The sequence below is a fragment of the Dendropsophus ebraccatus genome, chromosome 11 (genome assembly GCF_027789765.1).
Source record: "Dendropsophus ebraccatus isolate aDenEbr1 chromosome 11, aDenEbr1.pat, whole genome shotgun sequence".
NCBI classification, from domain to species: domain Eukaryota; kingdom Metazoa; phylum Chordata; class Amphibia; order Anura; family Hylidae; genus Dendropsophus; species Dendropsophus ebraccatus.
The window spans coordinates 44,649,080-44,668,307 of record NC_091464.1 but is presented as its reverse complement, the minus strand read 5'-3'; the positions used below and the strand labels follow the sequence as shown (position 1 = coordinate 44,668,307).

Genomic DNA, 19,228 nt, shown 5'->3' with positions numbered 1-19,228 from the left:
AGCAGGGTCCTATTTCCCTCATGTGCTGTATTTATTTATTTTTCTATATACTCCTTAAAGCGACTCTGTACCCACAATCTGCCCCCCTCCAACCACTTTACCTTCGGATAGCTGCTTTTAATCCAAGATCTGTCCTGGGATCCGTACAGCAGGTGATGCAGTTATTGTCCTAAAAACAACTTTTAAACTTGCAGCCCTGTGCCAAACTGCTGTGGCCTAGAGTATCTGTGCCCTAATCTTGCACCACCCTCCACCCCTCCCCGTCCCTCCTCCTCATCATTAGGAATGTCACTGGCAGGATTTTTCCTTTTCCTTTGCAGTGAACACTGCACAGTTGCCTTAACGAGCCAGCCCATGTGCCGTGTTCACACAGGTGAGGAATAGGAGAATATCTGTCTGGAGCATTCCTTATGATGAAAAGGGCAGTGAGGAGGGACAGAGAGGTTGTGCCAGTCTAATGCATACACAATGTAAGCCACAGCAGTTTGACACACGGCTGCAAGTTTAAAAGTTGTTTTTTAGGACAATAACTGCATCACCTGCCAAACGGACCCCAGGACAGATCTTGGATTAAAAGCAGCTATCTGAAGGTACAAGCGGTTTGGGGGGGGGGGGGGTCAGATTGTAGGTACAGAGTCGCTTTTAGATCCTATGGGCAGTAACAATTGTCTACATAATTTGAACTTGTCATCACTTTCATGCTGCCTGAACCACTCATCTGAGCAGTCCATTTCAGCTTCTCCCACCCCACCAGTTGTTTGAGTATAGGAGGGGATCTACAATAACAGAATGTAAACCTGCCTGGGATAAACATATATCTATCCTAAGAATATAAGAAGGGAATTACTAAGAGCAGTGGTCTTTTTCTGCTGACAATCTTCTATGTTTCTATTTTTCTATCTACAACTCAAAGCCAGTGGGTCATACAGAGACCACCAGGGACCATCCTCATGTCTTGTGGTTCAGGCAGCACAAAAGTCATGACAGATTCCCTTTAAAAATCATTGTTAAATATTACATATTAATTCTAATCAGTATCACACAATATGTTCCATTATGAAGATAATAACCATTCCTGTCTGAGTGTGAAGCAATGACATTACTCTGTGCCAGGGTTTAACTCTAAGTATCCACATTAGAATTACCATCTACAATGGAAAACAGCTAATAACATTTCTGTCTCTTTATCTTCATGTCTCCACAATGTGTAGAAATGTCATTGTTTTGGGAAAATGAAAACATAACCGAGAAATATGTTAGATATTTAGAGAGATTTACATAATTTCTAGATTTAATAATAATTTTTAAATCAGCAACAGAATTTTTTATTAGAGTTTGTGATTAGAAGAGGGAGATGAAGATGTTTGCTGCCTTTTATGTCTTATATATTATGCATGATATCAGATTTTATGTACATTAGTTTGCTAGTGCTCAATCTGTTATTATATATTTCTGTTGCTTTATATATGTATCTAAGCATCTTTTTTTACTAAACTGTATAACAGTAGAACAGGCTCTCTGATGGAGGCTCAAAATGGGGGGGAGTTGTTTTATATTAATTTGTTAAGAATTTATAATATATAAATAGGTTTACCTCTGCTTACATTGTCCTGTACTGTTGCCCAGTAGTAGAGATGAGCAAATACATTTAAATCAGATTTGGGTTTATTAGGATCCAAACATTTTGAGAAGTTTTTTTTAGATTCAGTCCCAGCTCCTGTGGCCCAGAGGTTAGTGACAATGCTGTATGCATCGCAGCTTCCACTACCTACTTTTACTGAGAACTCTGCACTTTGTCCAGCCGCTCAGTGTACTGTATAAGGACAAGAACTCCTAGCATTGTAGGAAAATGTCCCTGCTCCTTTACATGTGGCCCCTACTGAATGTGGACATGCAGCAGCTGTACACATGCAGCGTAATGACTTATCCAGCTCTGAGCATTCTCAGGAATGGCAAGGGGAGTTCAGAGTGGGGTTCCGCCCGGGGTGGTAACGGCGCCGCTCCCGGCTGCTAACTGCACCTGGGGAGCGCCTCTATTAGCTGACGTGGGTCCCGTTGCCGCACCAGCTAATTTAGCATTTCAATGCAGCTGTCAAACATGACAGCTGCATTAAAATGCTTTATAACTCATCTCCTGGTGTCTAGTGGAACGGATCTCCCCCCCACCATGCGATAAAGGGGGGGAGATCCGTTCCTCTGGCCAGGCCTCAGCATCGCACTGACACTGATCCCGGCTCGGCAATACATTGCTGTGGCCTGCAGCAGGCCAAAGCAATGTATCACCGATGTGACTGATCATTGCTGTGTACAGTATATACACAGCACTGATCTCTATGAGACATACATGCTGTGTATATACAAGTCCCCCAGGGGGACTCTTAGTTAATGTAAAAAGAAAGTGTTTTTATTATTAATAAATCCCCTCCCCTAATAAAAGTCCAAATCACCCCCCTTTTCCCATTTTATAAATAAATAAACAAACAAATAAACAAACATGTTTGGTATCGCTGCATGCGTAATCGCCCAAACTATTAAATTATCCCATTCCTGATCTCACACGGTAAACAGCGTAAGCGCAAAAAAATTCAAAAGTGCAAAATTGTGTATCTTTGGTTACATCAAATCTAGAAAAAATGTCATATAAAGTGATCAAAAAGTCGCAAATGTGCACACAAGCTACCGATTGAAAGTACAAATCATGACACAAAAAATTACACCTCAAATAGACCCACAGACCAAAAAATAAAAGCGCTATATGGATGGGAATAGAGCAATAGAGAATAGAGGTTTCCTAGATATTCCTTTTTTTTTCAATTTGAACGCGTAAATGATTTTTTACTGGTTTAACAGCATATTTTATGGAAAAATAATGCCTGTCATTGCAAAGTACAATTGGTTTTGCAAAAAATAAGGGCATATATGGGTCTCTAGGTGAAAAAATGCAAGTGCTATGGCCTTTTAAACATAAAGTGGAAAAAGCAAAAATGAAAATTGGCTTTGACCTTAAAGGACAACTCACAGACACACACAGACACCATACTCACCATCCCTCCGGTGATGATCGCCACTCCATTCGCCCGCCGTCCGCCTCACCGTCACCGCCGTCCGCCGTCCAGCGATGTCTCTCATTTCCGGGTCCTGGGGATGGAAAAGGCTGCCAGTGCGCTTGCGCACCGGCAGCCTTTTCATTGGCTGGAGCGCATCACATGGCTTCCAGCAACCTCAGCCAATCAGGGCTGACGAAGCTGGAAGCCATTTGATGCGCTCCAGCCAATGAAAAGGCTGCTGGTGCGCATGTGCACCAGCAGCCTTTTCCGTCCCATTCACTCTCTATGAAGACGCCGAGGAGGAAGAAGACCCGGACCGCCCCCCGGCTCTGACGTCGTCGTCACCAGATGCCGCCCGGGAGAAGAGGACCGTGACGATCGTAATAGGTAATGTATATATTCTTTAACTTCCGGGCGGGGGGGGTCGGGGGTCCGAAAGTGGGGGAAGGGGCCAAACCGGGTATTTAACCACATTACAAAGTTATATAACTTTGTAATGTGTGTTAAATAAGCTAAAACATTTTTTCGTGGGAGTTGTCCTTTAAGGGGTTAATCAATACCAAGTCATGTCTGTGAGTGCGCAAAGGACTAGGACTTACTGTGTTTGGTCTGTTTTATTGAACAGAGAAAAGAGTATATTGCAAAATTGCTTGTGATCACAACCCCTGCTGATTTCTTTAAAAAAACTATTTCATGCCTCTTTAAATAGAGTTTTCTGAGTTAAAAAAAAAAAAAGATAGGCCATCAATAGGTGAAAGCAGGGTTCTTACATCAGGTACCACCCCCAATCAGCTGTTTGGATGAGCTGTGACTCCGGAAGTAAACAATTCCCATCTGTTCTTTATAGTAGCAAGGGCACCGTATTACTGCTGGCTCCTGTGATGGCCTATCCACCAATACTTTTCCAGTACTCCAGAAAACCCTTCAAATGTAGCAAACATCAAGCCTTTGGTTATTGAGGCCACCTAATATCTGTAACCAAATAAATCCTGTAAAGGAAACCTCAACGTCTCTGAAGAAGAGTATAATTAGTTGTGCTAATTCCTTAGGCTACAGGAATAAGTAACTTGAGAAGAGAAAGGGGTGGTTTTCAGGTATTAGATAAATGATGGCTAAATCACAGTAGAGAGCCACATCAATTAGGACTGTTCCTTTAAGGAATATATGTAAGCAGAGCGAGAATTCATGGGAAGAAACAGGAGTACAATGAGGTCAGGAGAGTGAGTTATGGTTTACAAAGATAAGAAGGTTCAAAAACTTGGGAAATTAAAGAGCTGGATCTGTGGAGGGAATACTGGTCTCACTGCTTGGTGTGAAAACACTCTGATACCTCTGTTGTGTCCGGAGGGCTTTTATGGATATAGAATTCTATTTGACATTTAAAAATCAAGGTTTGCGAGGGAAAGCTGTGTTATAAACAATCCTGTATAGCAAGCCATTGGTTTCTCTGCATAATATACAATGCTAATGGTGAGCTACTCTATACATTCAGAAAGTCTTTAGACCCTTACAGTTTCTGATCGGTGCTCATTTGGGGCTACCCATGGCTGACAAATCTTCTAGTCTAACAAAATGTTTTGTAGTGATTACAGTCTCCAGTCTTCTTGGGTATTTTTTTACCTCTTTCAATCTCTCAAGTGTCAAAATGGCACTAAATATTGGTGCAAATTTTTTGTGTAGAACTAAACCAATGTATAGAAGGTGCAATAGTAGAATAGACAGTTACAGTGTTTATCGCCTGCATTGTATGTAGTATATTTCATATTGCACTATAGACTGTGTATGTAACATCTGACTGCACTAAACAACACAATAAAAATATTTACCCATAAAAATACTATGCGTAAAACTAGCCTCATGGATTCTATGGGGTTTTCTAATTACATTTATTGAAACAAAGGGGGAGATTTAGCAAACTCATGTAAAGTAGAATTGGCTCAGATTCCACCTTTCATTTTTCAAAGAACCTGTAAGGAATGAAAAGTGGAATCTGATTGCTTGCTAGGGACTAGGGATGGTCCGAACCGAGTTCGGTTCGGGTTCGTACGAACCCAAACTCTCGGTAATGATTCCCGCTGTCTGCCCGATCCGTGCAGCGGGCGGATCCAGCGGGAGGACCGCCTGGAAAACTGGGATACAGCCATAGCCCTAGGCTGTATCCCAGTTTTCCAGGCGGTCCTCCCGCTGGATCCACCCGCTCCCCGGAGCGGGCAGACAGCGGGAATCTGAAGCCGAGCGTTCGGGTTCATACGAACCCGAACCTTGGAGGGTTCGGACCATCCCTACTAGGGACAATTGAGCCAGTTCTACTTTACACCAGTTTGATAAATGTCCCCCAATGTGTTTAGTTTATAAGCCTATGGTGGGAATTTCTCATTGTTTGTGTATGAGAAAGGATAGCCGGAGGACAGCTACACATATGTTTATATGTGCACAGCACAAAAAACATGGGGTATGCTGGTGTACAGACCATGTCAGATAACAGAAGAAAGTGTGACAGGCAATGAGCACATCTACATTGGTGGCTCTATCTGCCCCACAGACCATTGTTTTCACAGGATAAAATTAAGCTGCATCCTGTTAAAATAATACCTCAGTTTTGTAACGTCCCCTGTTTTTAAGGAAAGTTCTTTAAAAAGTGTCTAAAACTCATTATAAACATACTGAAAATCATATACGTTTTTTATGGTGCAGATGAGCCCAGAAATATGAGCCATTTGCAGTAGTAAATACCCCCCCCCTGTGTGTTCAGTAATAAAAACATGAAACTAGTATATGTAAATGATTTAGGCTGCTGGAATCTTTATTATCACTATGAACAAGGTTACATGTTTACACAATACATTTATCTGCTTCATCTCTGATAGTTTTTGTAATAAATTGTATCATCTTGACTGTTCTTGTTACTAAACCCCTAACATGGTTCTGCTTCTCTAGGCGGTGATTCAAGGGCTCGGAATGTACCACAACATAACTCCACAGATGTGTCATTCACTGCTCTGGAAAAGCTGTGTCACAACTATATTTGTGTCCTATACAACATTTGGGCTTTGCTTGTATTTTTATCACTTTTCTTATTTGTTCTTCATTTATTCGTCGAATTAGAATCTAATGAAGGTCATCGTATTTATTACCCACAATGTAATTGTTCCTTTTAGTCTGGAAGGTTCATTGATTGGGTCCATGAACAGAACATTCATGGATGACATTGAATCAGAAATTCAACATAATGGGCTTTATAAGGGTACAGGAAAAAATTGCCACCTTTTATGTTGGCTCCCATTTTTTCAATGCTTTAATTGACATATTATTAGTATTTGAGTTATAAATGTCTGCCACACAAACAGACATTGACTGGAACTATCCTCTTAAGGTGTCCCTACAGATTAGATAAGGAAAATTGTGATTTTATCAGGACTTCCAGACTGGAGGACCATGAAATATGCATGGGGATGTCCAAACTCTCCTGCAGTGGGGAATGCTGGTTTCAGAATGGATTGGGCATGACGGACTTCAATGTGTCTGATCATTGGTTCTTACAGGGGATTGGCTTATAGGTGTCCAGCAGTGGCTTGTTCCCCTGTCCTCATTGAGAAGAATTACATCTCACCACATCCTATAATCTGCCTCAAGATTATTATAAGGTAACCATAGGCCCCTATAGTAAATTTCTTTTAGCTTAAGGGCTTCTTACACGGACCAAGTATCGTCCAGGAGCCTTGCTAGAAATGCTCCTGCAGCCGATAATCGTCCCGTGTTAAAGTGACAACGATCAACGGAGGAGCATGAAAATGCCTGATCCTGAGCTAATTGTGTCTTTTTGGCTAGATTTAAAATGTATTGTTATCAGCAGTACTTGTTCCTGTGTAAATTATGTGTGACCGATAATGGCATGCATAAATATAAATACCCGTGCTGTCAGTTTCCAGATCACAAGCAGTGTATACTTACTGTTAGTGCTGCTTGTAATCTGGCAACCGGCTCTCCCGCTCTCGGCCGTTGCTTTATCTTCAGGCCGTTACCTCCTCCAGAATGATTGACAGTCAGAGGAGGCGGGGCCTAAAAATACAGGACTGAATAGCTGGTTGCCAAAGTAGAGTGGAATTCAGATCAGGCCTTGGAACAGATACATTCTGATATAGAATTGTTTGACTATATTCAGACACAGTAGAATTTTACCACTGAGGATTTTCCAGGGAATCAGAGGCAGAACTGTTTTATCCACTGCAACGTCCACATGTTTTGCCGATTTTGTCTATTGCATTACAATTGTGGCTTCTATTATAATTGGAATCTATAACGCAAATCTTAACTTAACCTAAGTCCTATTTATACAGTATGACGCCAAAAGAGATCCTAAATGGAGGCTAACACTATCAATATATAAAGCCAAGAATCATGTGGTTAGATGAATGCGCATGAAGTGAAACATAGGTGTACAGTAGGGCTGAATAGGAGGATCTCTATTGCCTTACTGTACGTTATGTGCACAGAACACATTTACAGTAGGTATTTCCTTAACTTTTACTGGCATCTCTTGTAGCTGCCAAGATCTCTACACTACAATCCATTCCAGATGCTAGCAGAGAGAACTGTCCACCTGTATACTTGGCTCAGAGCTATACTCTGGCATTCTGTGCTTCTTTAACACATCAATATTTACACGGACCCCACGCCAAATCCATGTGAGTTTTTTTTTTTTTGTGCTACCTTAAAACCTATTTCCTGCACAACCTGTTTCTTGTGATCAGCCTTGGCAGCCGACCCACCCTTTTAACTCTTCAAACATTACATGGGAAGCTCAGTGAGAGGAGTAGGTAGAGAAGTCAGGTGTGTGCCGGGCTTGTAGGGACTCTGTCTACTGGCCCGGAGGCGGGATTCCCTGGTGTTTAATTTTTGGTCCAAGAATCCTATCAGAAATCATGATGGATTTCCTTAGGAATATTCTGGTGAGTTATGTGTGTATTATTCTCTTTTATTAGAAGTGTAGTTTAGTTTTAGCGGCTGGTTCTGTACTGGCGTTTACTTTTCTGCAGGCTGTGTACACATGACACTTCACTAACTCATTCCTCCAGGGGCCATAATGAAAGGCCAAAGAATGTCTTTATTCCTCACTGTAACCATCCCGTCTGCTGGCATATGCTGTGTGCTGTTTCAGTATGATTTTTTTTATTATACACAGTGATTTATTCATCCTCATATGTTTCATATAATTAGACAACCCTGGATTTATCATACATCATAAATGGAATACTTTCTATGCTGCAGGTCAAACGTTGGAATGAAGTTATCAGTTGATCACTGATGGATCAATCTATCTATCTATCTATCTATCTATCTATCTATCTATCTAATCTATCTATCTATTTATCTATTATCTATCTATCTATCTATCTATCTATCTATCTATCTATCTATCTATCTATCTATCGCCTATCTATCTATCTATCTATCTATCTATCTATCTATCTATCTATCATCTATTCCATCCATTCTATCTTTATGTACACATACAACATAGTATATGCAATGACCAACACCTAGTGATCTAAATTTTTGACATGAAAAAACTACTTTCATTTATTTGCAAGTATATCAACAGGGTTTTTAGACAGATCATTCTATAGATGAATATAGTATATACAGATATACAGTATGCCTTTAATGGATAGATAGATAGATAAATAGATAGATAGATAGATAGATAATGATAGATAGATAATATATAAATAGTAGTGATGAGCGAATAGTGAGATATTCGATATTCGTATGACTATCCCTCGAATATTCGAATATTCGATCAAATATTCAATCCCATTAAAGTCCATGAGAACAAGTATTTGATTAGTGAAAAACATCTATTTGACCATTTGGATGGTAAAACCGGAAGCTGGGGGATTTGAACGCTTATCAAATATTTGTCGAATATTCGCGGGATATTCGTACGAATATCGAATATTTGAATATCTCACTATTCAATCGAATATCTATTTGATCGCACAGTATTCGCTCATCACTAATAAATAGATAGATAGATAGATAGGAGATAGATATGTTATATGACTTTTACAACTATTTGGGAAGTGCACACAGTAACCTAAGTTAACTTGTAGACAATGTGAACAAGGCGTCTGTATTGATTGGCTGTAATACGCTCCATCACCGCCTGCTACCCATGAAATATGTCATTAGTTATCATACAGACATGCTCACACTGCTATCACAAGTACAGTTTTATAGGAGTAAAAAGTAACTTAAAAAGCAACATTTTTCGTCTCATTACCATATAAACTAGGATATTTTAAGCCAATATCCCCAAATATAAAACAGAAGAGTTATGAGTGTGTAAGTACTACTGTATGCAATCTTGGGTAAAAGTTTAGATTTGCTAAAACCAGATTAATATACCAGGCAGCTGTAGTGTTCTAGTAATAGAGCAGACGGAGAAGTAACTTGAAGCTCTGGGCATCAGTGCAAAAATCTATTACGGGGCCTCTTATATGTTACATATCTTTTATAGCTGGCCTCATTATACACAGGGGCCTTACTGGCCTTCTCAATGGCCCAAGTATAACCAGAACCAATGCACCTCGTATTGTTAGACTGCAGACGGCGGAGAAATAGGTCTACCATCTGCTAGCATGGTAACAATTCTGAGGCAGTAGTATGTAAATATCCCTGTTTGTAAAGGGTGGTATGCCAATATAATAAAAGAGATAGAGTTACTATATACTACATACATGGACAGATGACCAAATATATCCTAACGTTTAAGACCAGCCACATATAGACCCAATTGGCCATAGCCCTTAATTTAGATATAGCTGCCATACTTCTCATAAACAATACCATGTGCCATAAATAAACCCACAGAACCCAACCTTTGTTTTCCTTTGGGTAATGTGCGGGAATATATTACAATTTCCCAGCCTCGCTGTTCCTGTCTATCGGGATTCTTTAGGATTTCAAGCAACATAAACAGGGAAATTCATTTTTATTACTAAGAAACCAAAAGAACAGGAAAAGTGCGGCACGTGGGAACATATGTATACTTGGTGGCGGTTATAGACAAGATCGATTGTTTTTTGTTCTCTCAGCCATAGCATTGTTTTCAGATTTTGAACACAAAGTTTTCATTATTGTGACCTGCTTGACAACTTTACAGCCCAATTCTCCCTCTAATAGTGTCTATTGTGAATGTATTTCTTGCTGTGATACACTTGTATAGAGAATCTTGATTGCACTCTATTGTGATTGTATTATATTGTTTAAGAACAGCTGTTCCCGGTCACCCAGGAATGTCATAACCTGCCCGAGATTTCACAATTATTTAATGTACCTTGTAGGCTAGTACCCAATTTGGATTGGGTTAGTGGATTAGTGGTTAAGCCAGAATGAAATCCTGGTGGTTTGTGCTCTGTAAGCATCTATGGGTAGCCAGTGGCAATTCCTGCTGGTCCGTTGGCTCATTGGCTGGTGCTGTTCTGATAACATAACTGAAAGTTTAGTGGCTTCATAACGTGGTAGATACTTGTGATCAAAGTATTTTAGGAGTGATACCTTTATTGGCCAACAAAAAACTGTTAGAATTGTGATCTTTCGAATCCCGAAAGCTCACAATTCTAACAATTTCTTTGTTGGCCAATAAAGGTATCACTCCTAAAATAGTTTGATCACAAATATCTACCACAATATGGATTTTTCTGGCTAACACGGTACTATACTTTTTTTTTAAAACCAAAACAGTGGCTTCATAAACAATATCCAGAATGGATGCTCTGCTGCCAGACCCCATTCTGCTCACTGGGAAAACCAAAGGAATCACTTAAGGCTGATTATTGATAATTAAGGCTGATTATCTGTCAAATCAGGCCAATATCTCCCCATATAAAATACAAGGGGACAGCGCTCCATAGTGCGGATCAAAGGTATGAAGACAGGGCGGAAACAGCGTGTATGGAGACCCTCACCTGGTGGGGTTGTGCTATAGATAGAGGCACAACACTCATCAAGGCATGTATAAAGGACCGCAGCCACTCCCGCTATCCCAAGGGAATGATATACATAAAAACCTCCAACACCACGAAACACGGATCAAGGAGCGCAGGTCCAGAAAGAAAGGATGAAGGTAACGTATGACTCTTGAGAAAGGAACCGGCGCGGTTCCAAAACGCGTTGAGTCTCATTAAATTTATTTTATACGTTACCTTCATCCTTTCTTTCTGGACCTGCGCCCCTTGATCCGTGTTTCGTGGTGTTGGAGGTTTTTATGAATATCTCCCCATGTAATAGAGCCAAACTCTATATAGGAGGATTATCTGTCGAATCAGGCCAATATTGCCCATGTAAAAGAGCCAGTGATCAGCTTGCATGTGTTTTGGCTGATTGCTGAATTCTGGCATATTTAAAAATCATTGGCTGTCGGGCGCACATCTCCCTGTGTAATTGGGGATATGCACCCAAATAAAGCAAATCTTGTAATCATTTGTGTAGCCCTGGAGATCTAGAAGATTGATGCTTATTTTCTGATCATCTTAAGTCATGTAATATATCCTTTACATACTGTGATTAAAGATGTATGCAAAAGGAAGGCTTTGATGTCAAGGAAACCCGACTAATGGGATCTCCTTGCAAATTTAGCAACCTTGTATGTTCACACATCAGATTAGAATCCAATGTGAATTTCCATGTGAGAAATTTGATGCTATAGAGTTGCTGAGCTTAAGCAACAGATTTTAACAAGGATTACCCCATTGTCATTCAACGTTTCCATCAGGAAACAGAAAGTAGACGCCTTGTGTGAAACCTGCGCAGATAGGCGCAAAGCCAAGGGGCCATTTTTACCTATCACCCTAAGTAAAGGGGTATAAATGTCTGGAGGATCCCCTTACTGGCTGGTCACACGTCCGGGATACTCCCAAAATTGGATTGGGCCCATCAGAAAACAAACTCAAACAAGCAAAAGTACACGTGACCTTTAAAGCGACTCTGTACCCACAATCTAACCCCCCCAAACCACTTGTAGCTTTGGATAGGATCTGTCCTGTGGTCCGTTCGGCAGGTAAAGCAGTTATTGTCCTAAAAAAATACTTTTTAACTTGAAGCCCGTGCCAAACGGGAGTATCTGTGCCCTAACTTTGCACCACCCCTCCGTCCCTCCTCCCCACCCTCTTCATCATTAGGAAGGCCACTGGAACATTTTCTCCATGCTGAACATTGCACAGTTCCTTAACGATCCAGCCCATGTGCCGGGCTGCCACAGGTGGGGAATAGGAGGCAATCTGCCTGGAGCATTCCTAATGTTGAGGAGGGCGGGGAGGAGGGATAGAGAGGTTATGCAAAGTTAGGGCACAAATACTCTCGTTTGGCACAGGCTTCAAGTTTAAAAGTATTTTTTTAGGACAATAACTGCATCACCTGCCGAACGGACCACAGGGCAGATCTTAGATTAAAAGCAGCTATCCGAAGGTACAAGTGGTTTGGGTGGTCAGATTGTGGGTATAGAGTCGCTTTAAGGATGGCGCTGCAGAAACAATCTCCACGGATAAAAGTGTGTTGCCATTAATAATACTGGTTTATTAAAACAATAAAAACTATATTCACAGGATGCCACGTTTCTGGACTGCTGTCCCTTGATCAGATCCAAGCATGCTATATATACATGTAACATGTTTAACGGGGTATTTATACACTGAAAGGAAAAATATTAAAGTACTGTGCCCTGATTGGCCATTTATGTGCACACACTCATTTATGATTGGCTTTCTTGCAGTCACATGGTCCTCGCAGTAATGTAGAGTCTTGTCAGACCTGACATGGATTCAGTGTTGAACCCATACCAAAATTTGTGTCTTATAGTGATTAATGATTAGCAAATGAAAAAAAAAAGAATAATTTTTATATTAAATTATAGTTTTTCTCCAAGAATGTAGAAAAACCAAGGATCTTGGAGAAAATTAGCACAAGGTTTTTTTTAACCCCAGGTAGTCCCATTTTACTCTTGGTGGACCTAGTACCTGGTATAACATTATACTAAAGGATAGTGTATTCTTCTGATGTTGCACTCTCCCTGTCTTAGTTTGGGTGTGGTATTGTGGCTCAATTCTATTCAAGTGAATGAAGATAAGTTTTAGCTGTTTAAATCTAGAAGATGTCCCCAAACTACGGCCCGCGGACTGAATGCGGCCCTACTGAAGCTTTTTATCCGGCCCCCGCCGCACTTCCGGAAGGGGTACCGCACTTCTGGAAGGGGGGGTGAAAGTGAAGTGGGGGGGGGGGGGGGCTGATAGAGCGTGGGAAGGGGGAGTGAGGGGGGAGTTGAAAGTGGAAAGGGGATGAGGGGCAGGGCCGTTTCTCTGACCGGGCTGCCGGGCCACCGCACAGGCCCGACCGCCGGGGCCCGACTGCGCCAGCCACCAGGACCCACCGCAGCATCATTGGCACCCCCGTCCCCCGTGGCAGCCTCCCCACCCCCTTCCCTGAGTGCGGTACAACGGCCCCCCTCCTGATCTCGTGCACCAGAGGTCCCCGGTGTCAAGAGAAGAAGGAGGCAGCCGCTGCAGGGACAGCTGCGTTTAGGTGACTGGGGCAGAGGTGGAAGCGTTGCTGGAGCTGTACAGCGGGATCGGGGGTCTGCACTGTACATCTCCAGCAACGCTTCCACTTCTGCCCCAGTCACCCGAACGCAGCTGTCCCTGCAGCGGCTGCCTCCTCCGGACCTCGGGGACCTCCGGTGCACGAGACCAGGAGGGGAGCCTGTGTTCTCAGTGTGAGGAGGAGATGCCAGGTGTGTGCCCGGGCCGGTCGCTCAGCCCAGCCTGCTCCAGTTCCCGCCCCCCAGCTCTCTTTCTGCCCAGCCTGCTCCAGTCCCTCCTCCAGCTCTCCCTCTGCCCAGCCTGCTCCAGTCCCCCCTCCAGCTCTCCCTCTGTCCAGACTGCTCCAGTCCCCCCTCCAGCTTTCCCTCTGCCCAGCCTGCTCCAGTCCCCCCCTCCAGCTCTCTCTCTTTGCCCTGACTGCTCCAGTCCTCCCCCTCCAGCTCTCCCTCTGCCCAGCCTGCTCCAGTCCCCCCTCCAGCTCTCCCTCTGCCCAGCCTGCTCCAGCTCTCTCTCTCTGCCCAGCCTGCTCCAGTCCTCCCCCCTCCAGCTCTCCCTCTGCTCAGCCTTCTCCAGTCCCCCCCAGCTCTCCCTCTGCCCAGCCTGCTCCAGTCCTCCCCCCTCCAGCTCTCCCTCTGCCCAGCCTGCTCCAGTCCCCCCTCCAGCTCTCCCTCTGTCCAGCCTGCTCCAGTCCCTCCCTCCAGCTTTCCCTCTGCCCAACCTGCTCCAGTCCCCCCCTCCAGCTCTCCCTCTGTCCAGCCTGCTCCAGTCCCCCCTCCAGCTTTCCCTCTGCCCAGCCTGCTCCAGTCCCCCCCTCCAGCTCTCTCTCTCTTTGCCCAGCCTGCTCCAGTCTTCCCCCCTCCAGCTCTCCCTCTGCCCAGCCTGCTCCAGTCCCCCCCTCCAGCTCTCCCTCTGCCCAGCCTGCTCCAGCCCCCCTTCCAGCTCTCTCTGCCCAGCCTGCTCCAGTCCTCCCCCCTCCAGCTCTCCCTCTGCCCAACCTGCTCCAGTCCCCCAGCTCTCCCTCTGCCCAGCCTGCTACAGTCCCCTCCCCAGCTCTCTCTGCCCAGCTTGCTCCAGTCCCCCCCTCCAGTCTGCTCCAGTCACCCCCAATCTGTCCCCAGCCTGCCCCAATCACCCCCAGCCTGCCCCAGTCACCCTAAGCCTGCCTCAGTCACCCCTGGCCTGCCTCAACTGCTCCCAGTCTGTCCCAGTCACCCCTAGCTGCCACCAGTCTGTCCGAGTCCCCCCCAGCCTGCCCCAGTCCCCAGCAGTCTAACCCAAGCCTGCCCCAAATGGAAAGTGACGCCTCAGATCAAAGAAGACGATGATGAGGGGACTGGTTGAGGGGATGAAGGGGGAGTGAGGGGAGGCTTGCTGAGGGTGTGAAGAGGGAGTAAGAGGGCTGGTTGAGGGGATGAAGGGGGAGTGAGGGGAGGCTGGCTGAGGGTGTGAAGAGGGAGTAAGGGGGATGGTTGTGGGGATGAAGGGGGAGTGAGGGGAGGCTGGTTGAGGGTGTGAAGAGAGAGTAAGGGGGCTGGTTGAGGGGATGAAGGGGGAGTGAGGGGAGGCTGGTTGAGGGTGTGAAGAGGGAGTAAGGGGGCTGGTTGAGGGGATGAAGGGGGAGTGAGGGGAGGCTGGTTGAGGGTGTGAAGAGGGAGTAAGGGGGCTGGTTGAGGGTGTGAAGAGGGAGTAAGGGGGCAGGTTGAGGGGATGAAGGGGGAGTGAAGGGAGGCTGGTTGAGGGGGGGGGAGTGAGGAGTTGAGTGGGGGCTGGGTGAGAGGTGGAAATAAAGAGGGATGCTTTTCTTTTTCTTTCTTTTTTTTTGGGGGGGGGGGGGGAATTTTGCATTGGGATTTAATTATAATTTTTTTTATAGTCCGGCCCTCCGACCGTCTTAGGGACAGTGAACTGGCCCCCTGTGGGAAAAGTTTGGGGACCCCTGCCCTAGAGCTACTAGTTCTCACTTTACTGTTGTTGTTTGATCTGAATTTTTATTTTACCTTCAGCCATCCTAATATTCAGCCCGATTTATCAAACAGTCACAGCTCTGTGACATTACTTACCGTTATATGACTATTGACACCTCTGAACTAATTTTGTAAGTATTTAAGTGAACTTATTATGATGCAATAAACATTTTCTCCTTAGGTCTTTATTACTACTTATTAAGGCCTATATTAGGGTTCCTTTCTACAGCATGCTTCTTTTCACAAAGCTATTAGAGAAGCAGATTGTTGGCTCTGTCTTCAGCCTTTATCTCTCCTATACTGAACAATTCTCTAACCTTATTTATGACCAGGATAGCATTGATCTTTGATCTGGTCATCATTAGCTTAAAAATATAGTTTAGGACTAGAGAGATAAAGGGCTAAAGACAGAGCCAATCATCTGCTTCGCTGATGGAACAGGGCACAGTAGGGCAGGCATGCCAAAACAAAGAGGCTGTAGAAGAGACAACAAACACAATTTATTGATTTTCAAGATGTATGTATATACTTCTAAAAGTACTGAAATATAACAAACCTATTAAGTTTTTTTTTCCGTAAGATCTCTGCAGTCATTCAGTGTGTCCGTCACATGATCGAGATAGATTTTTATTCTCTGGAATGAAATATTAAATGTTGGACTCTACCGTATACTGTGTCCTAACAAAATCTGATAATTCTATAGAAGCCAATGCTAACTGGTCAGCTACTCATGCGTTGTATATTAGTAAACGAAATACATTGGTACAGTATGTTGATTTGCATTCAACTCAGTCCTGTGGAAACGTTACCTTGTTTTAGTTGGTGTTAAAATTTTAATGCCAGTGCAGGCATGTCTAAATGATTATGAAGCCCCAATGGTTTATTCCAAGGGACGTCTGGAAGCATTGTTTTTATAGTTTTTCCCATTGGATGCCCTATTCTACTGCATTTTTAAACACCTGATAAACATGTAGTGCTCTTATGTGATTAATTTTATATGTGAAGGAGAATAAAGTGCCGTGTCAAGCAGCAAGTGAATTTTGGGAAATTTCTATTGTCTAGTGTAAGCTCAATGTTTTGACGGGAACACTCTGTATATTTCTTAAGGAAGTGGTAATAAATTTAGGGCATTATTATTATGTATTATGATTGGTAGAGGGGTTGCCTTTTTTGGGTTGTTTTTTTTTCTATTAGTTCGTCCAAAAAGACTTTGGGATACTAGAATTTGGATACTTTTTTACACTCTACTTCTTCATAGTAGATCCAGTTACAGGAGAAATCCGCCCCATTATAGTGACTATTGTTGCTGCATGGGTATATGCATATAGTCTGACCCTCTGATCCGTTAACTTTCCTTAGCCTTCTGATGAATATGTGACCAGTTATTTCACCACTGGGACCAGTAGAGGCTTTGTGGCTGTGGCTATTCCTTACTTATGATCTTAATGAATGCTGAATATGTAAGAATATGAATGAAAGAGGTGCTTCCATCATCTCTTCATGTTCTCTGACAGTTTCTAACTACTGATAACCTGACATTGGGCAGCCAGGAAGGGTTGTGCTAGCACAGTAAAAGATATAAAATGCCCTTGCATTTACTGCTGACCACCAGTTGTATATGACTGTATTTATTCAGCAAGTGGTCTAGTTTCTTAAACTCACCTACATGTACAGTATATGTTATTTAGAAGAAAGGTAAAAAAGGGGTTGTCCCAGCACTCTTAAAGATATCACACACCCTCACTTCTTGGTGTTCAACTTCTGTGGAGCATGCTCACACAGCCCTATCCTTTCTTCATGTGTGCAGAGGATGGACTGTTTTATCGGGGATGGGCATAGCAGTTACCTATGACCATTCAAGGTTGTGAAAGTTGCTACAACATTGTGCAGCCATTGGTCACCAGATGTGGACCTGGTCTCATCCACATCTCTTGCAACATAGAACCAGCTCCAGAAACGTAGCCTGCCCCCTGCCAGTGGGGAGAAGGTCTAATACAGTGTATTTCTGGAAGCTGAGCCCCATAGAGTGAGGGTTTGTTGTATATTTTAAAGTGCTAGGACAACCCCTCTAAATACAATATACACTAGGGCAAGTTAAACTATTTGGGCTACTGCTTATACACTATATGACTGAAGATCATAAGCAAATGACACCCACCACAGCTGCTATAAGGGTGGTCACCTTCATTTTTTCAACATGGCTAAAGGTGGCAAACATCCTAGCAAAGCAGACTTATAGGGGTTTTACACATAGAACTACATTCCATAAAGAAAGCCAATGGCATTGCCCTGAGGGCTCTGGAGAAAGAGTGTCCATTCCAGGATTGTCTTCTCCTTATTTTAATAGGTGGCCATAACTTCAAAGGGATATGGTCTCTAAAGGCCCTATTAGACAAAACAATTATCGGCCATATTCAGCCGAAGTTGGCCTTTCCGTCCAATAATCGTCTTGTGTAATAGAAGAGAAGTCATAAAGATGGGATGGGTCACCCAGAACTCCTGTTGCGGGAAAGGGGTTGTGTGGTGGTGTTCTCTTGTCTGCAGTATGGATGTGGTTTTGAAGTGATTGAAGCTGAATTGCAATACCACACACAACCTCAGGACAGGCGTGGTGCTGTTTTTCCAAGAAAATAGGTGTGTTTTTTCCACAATCCTTTATAACCCCTTTAAGGATCACATAAAAGAACCCTTATTTTTTTTCCTTATATGTGGCCCTATCATTTGACATAACTAACATTCTTATCCTTCTAGGAGTTTAGAGAAAAATGGGACACTCACCTGATGAATTTCCATAGGTGACATTTCTAAAAAAAAAATCAAATAAGTTAAATATTACCTCAAGGATTATATATCTCGGAAATAATATATATTAATAGGACTTTTACAATTATCTTGTTCCATGACTTCTAGAATTATTAGGAAGACATGACCTTGTGGCAAAATATATCCCTGTGCGACAGGCAGATGTAGTATGCCTATCTGCGTTTGTTTTGTACATGTCTACAATCCTGTGTTTAATCGTATGCCGTGTTTGTCACTTGCCTGCAACTTCGACTTTAAATAGCTGCTGAGCAAACATATTGTCCTCAGTCAGGGCTTATTATATCGTAGATGAAAGCGTATGCCCCTCTCAATGCATAATTACACATGAACACATTCCCAGTGTTTTACCAAGGCACGGAGAAGACAAACTTCCTATCAACACAAACATAAAACTTATTTTGATGATTTTATTCCCCCGGGAATTTCTTTTCATAAGCGTAATTAGGCAGAAGTTTAGATTACGATGTAACTAATTATTACAAAAAATGTTATTTTATGCAAATCCTGAAATGGTTCATTATGTTGATGACTGGTTATACTTAGGAGACACCGCAGCATTACTAAGCAGCGAGCAGAGCTCTTTATACAGTGATTCCCAATTGTACTACTACAGGGGAACCCCTGAAAAATGCTCCCTTCCTTGGGGAGCTCCTAATGCCATTCCTGCCTCAAAAAAGCTTTCTATAACTCTTGTCCAGAGCTGTAATTTGGGTTAGATATGATTACTGTTTTGCACAGCTTGTTTGAGCAGGCGGAGATCAGCATGCCTTCAGTACTGGAAGGTGTCGGGTTAGGGTCC

At 43.1% G+C, this 19,228-nt stretch overlaps 1 protein-coding gene across 7 annotated transcripts in view; it reads left to right on the top strand.

Moving 5' to 3' along the window:
* Positions 1-19,228, top strand: part of RAP1GAP2 (RAP1 GTPase activating protein 2) — a 384,075-nt gene that overhangs the window by 278,958 nt on the left and 85,889 nt on the right. Inside the window, exon 1 of one of the 7 annotated variants that reach the window (XM_069944751.1) lies at positions 7,848-7,996. The exons of the other annotated variants lie outside the window; for them this stretch is intronic. Coding sequence (XP_069800852.1) covers positions 7,970-7,996 — 27 coding nt within the window. The 5' untranslated portion in view covers positions 7,848-7,969. Of the gene's footprint in view, positions 1-7,847; positions 7,997-19,228 lie in introns of those variants that run through there. 7 annotated transcript variants of the gene reach the window in all.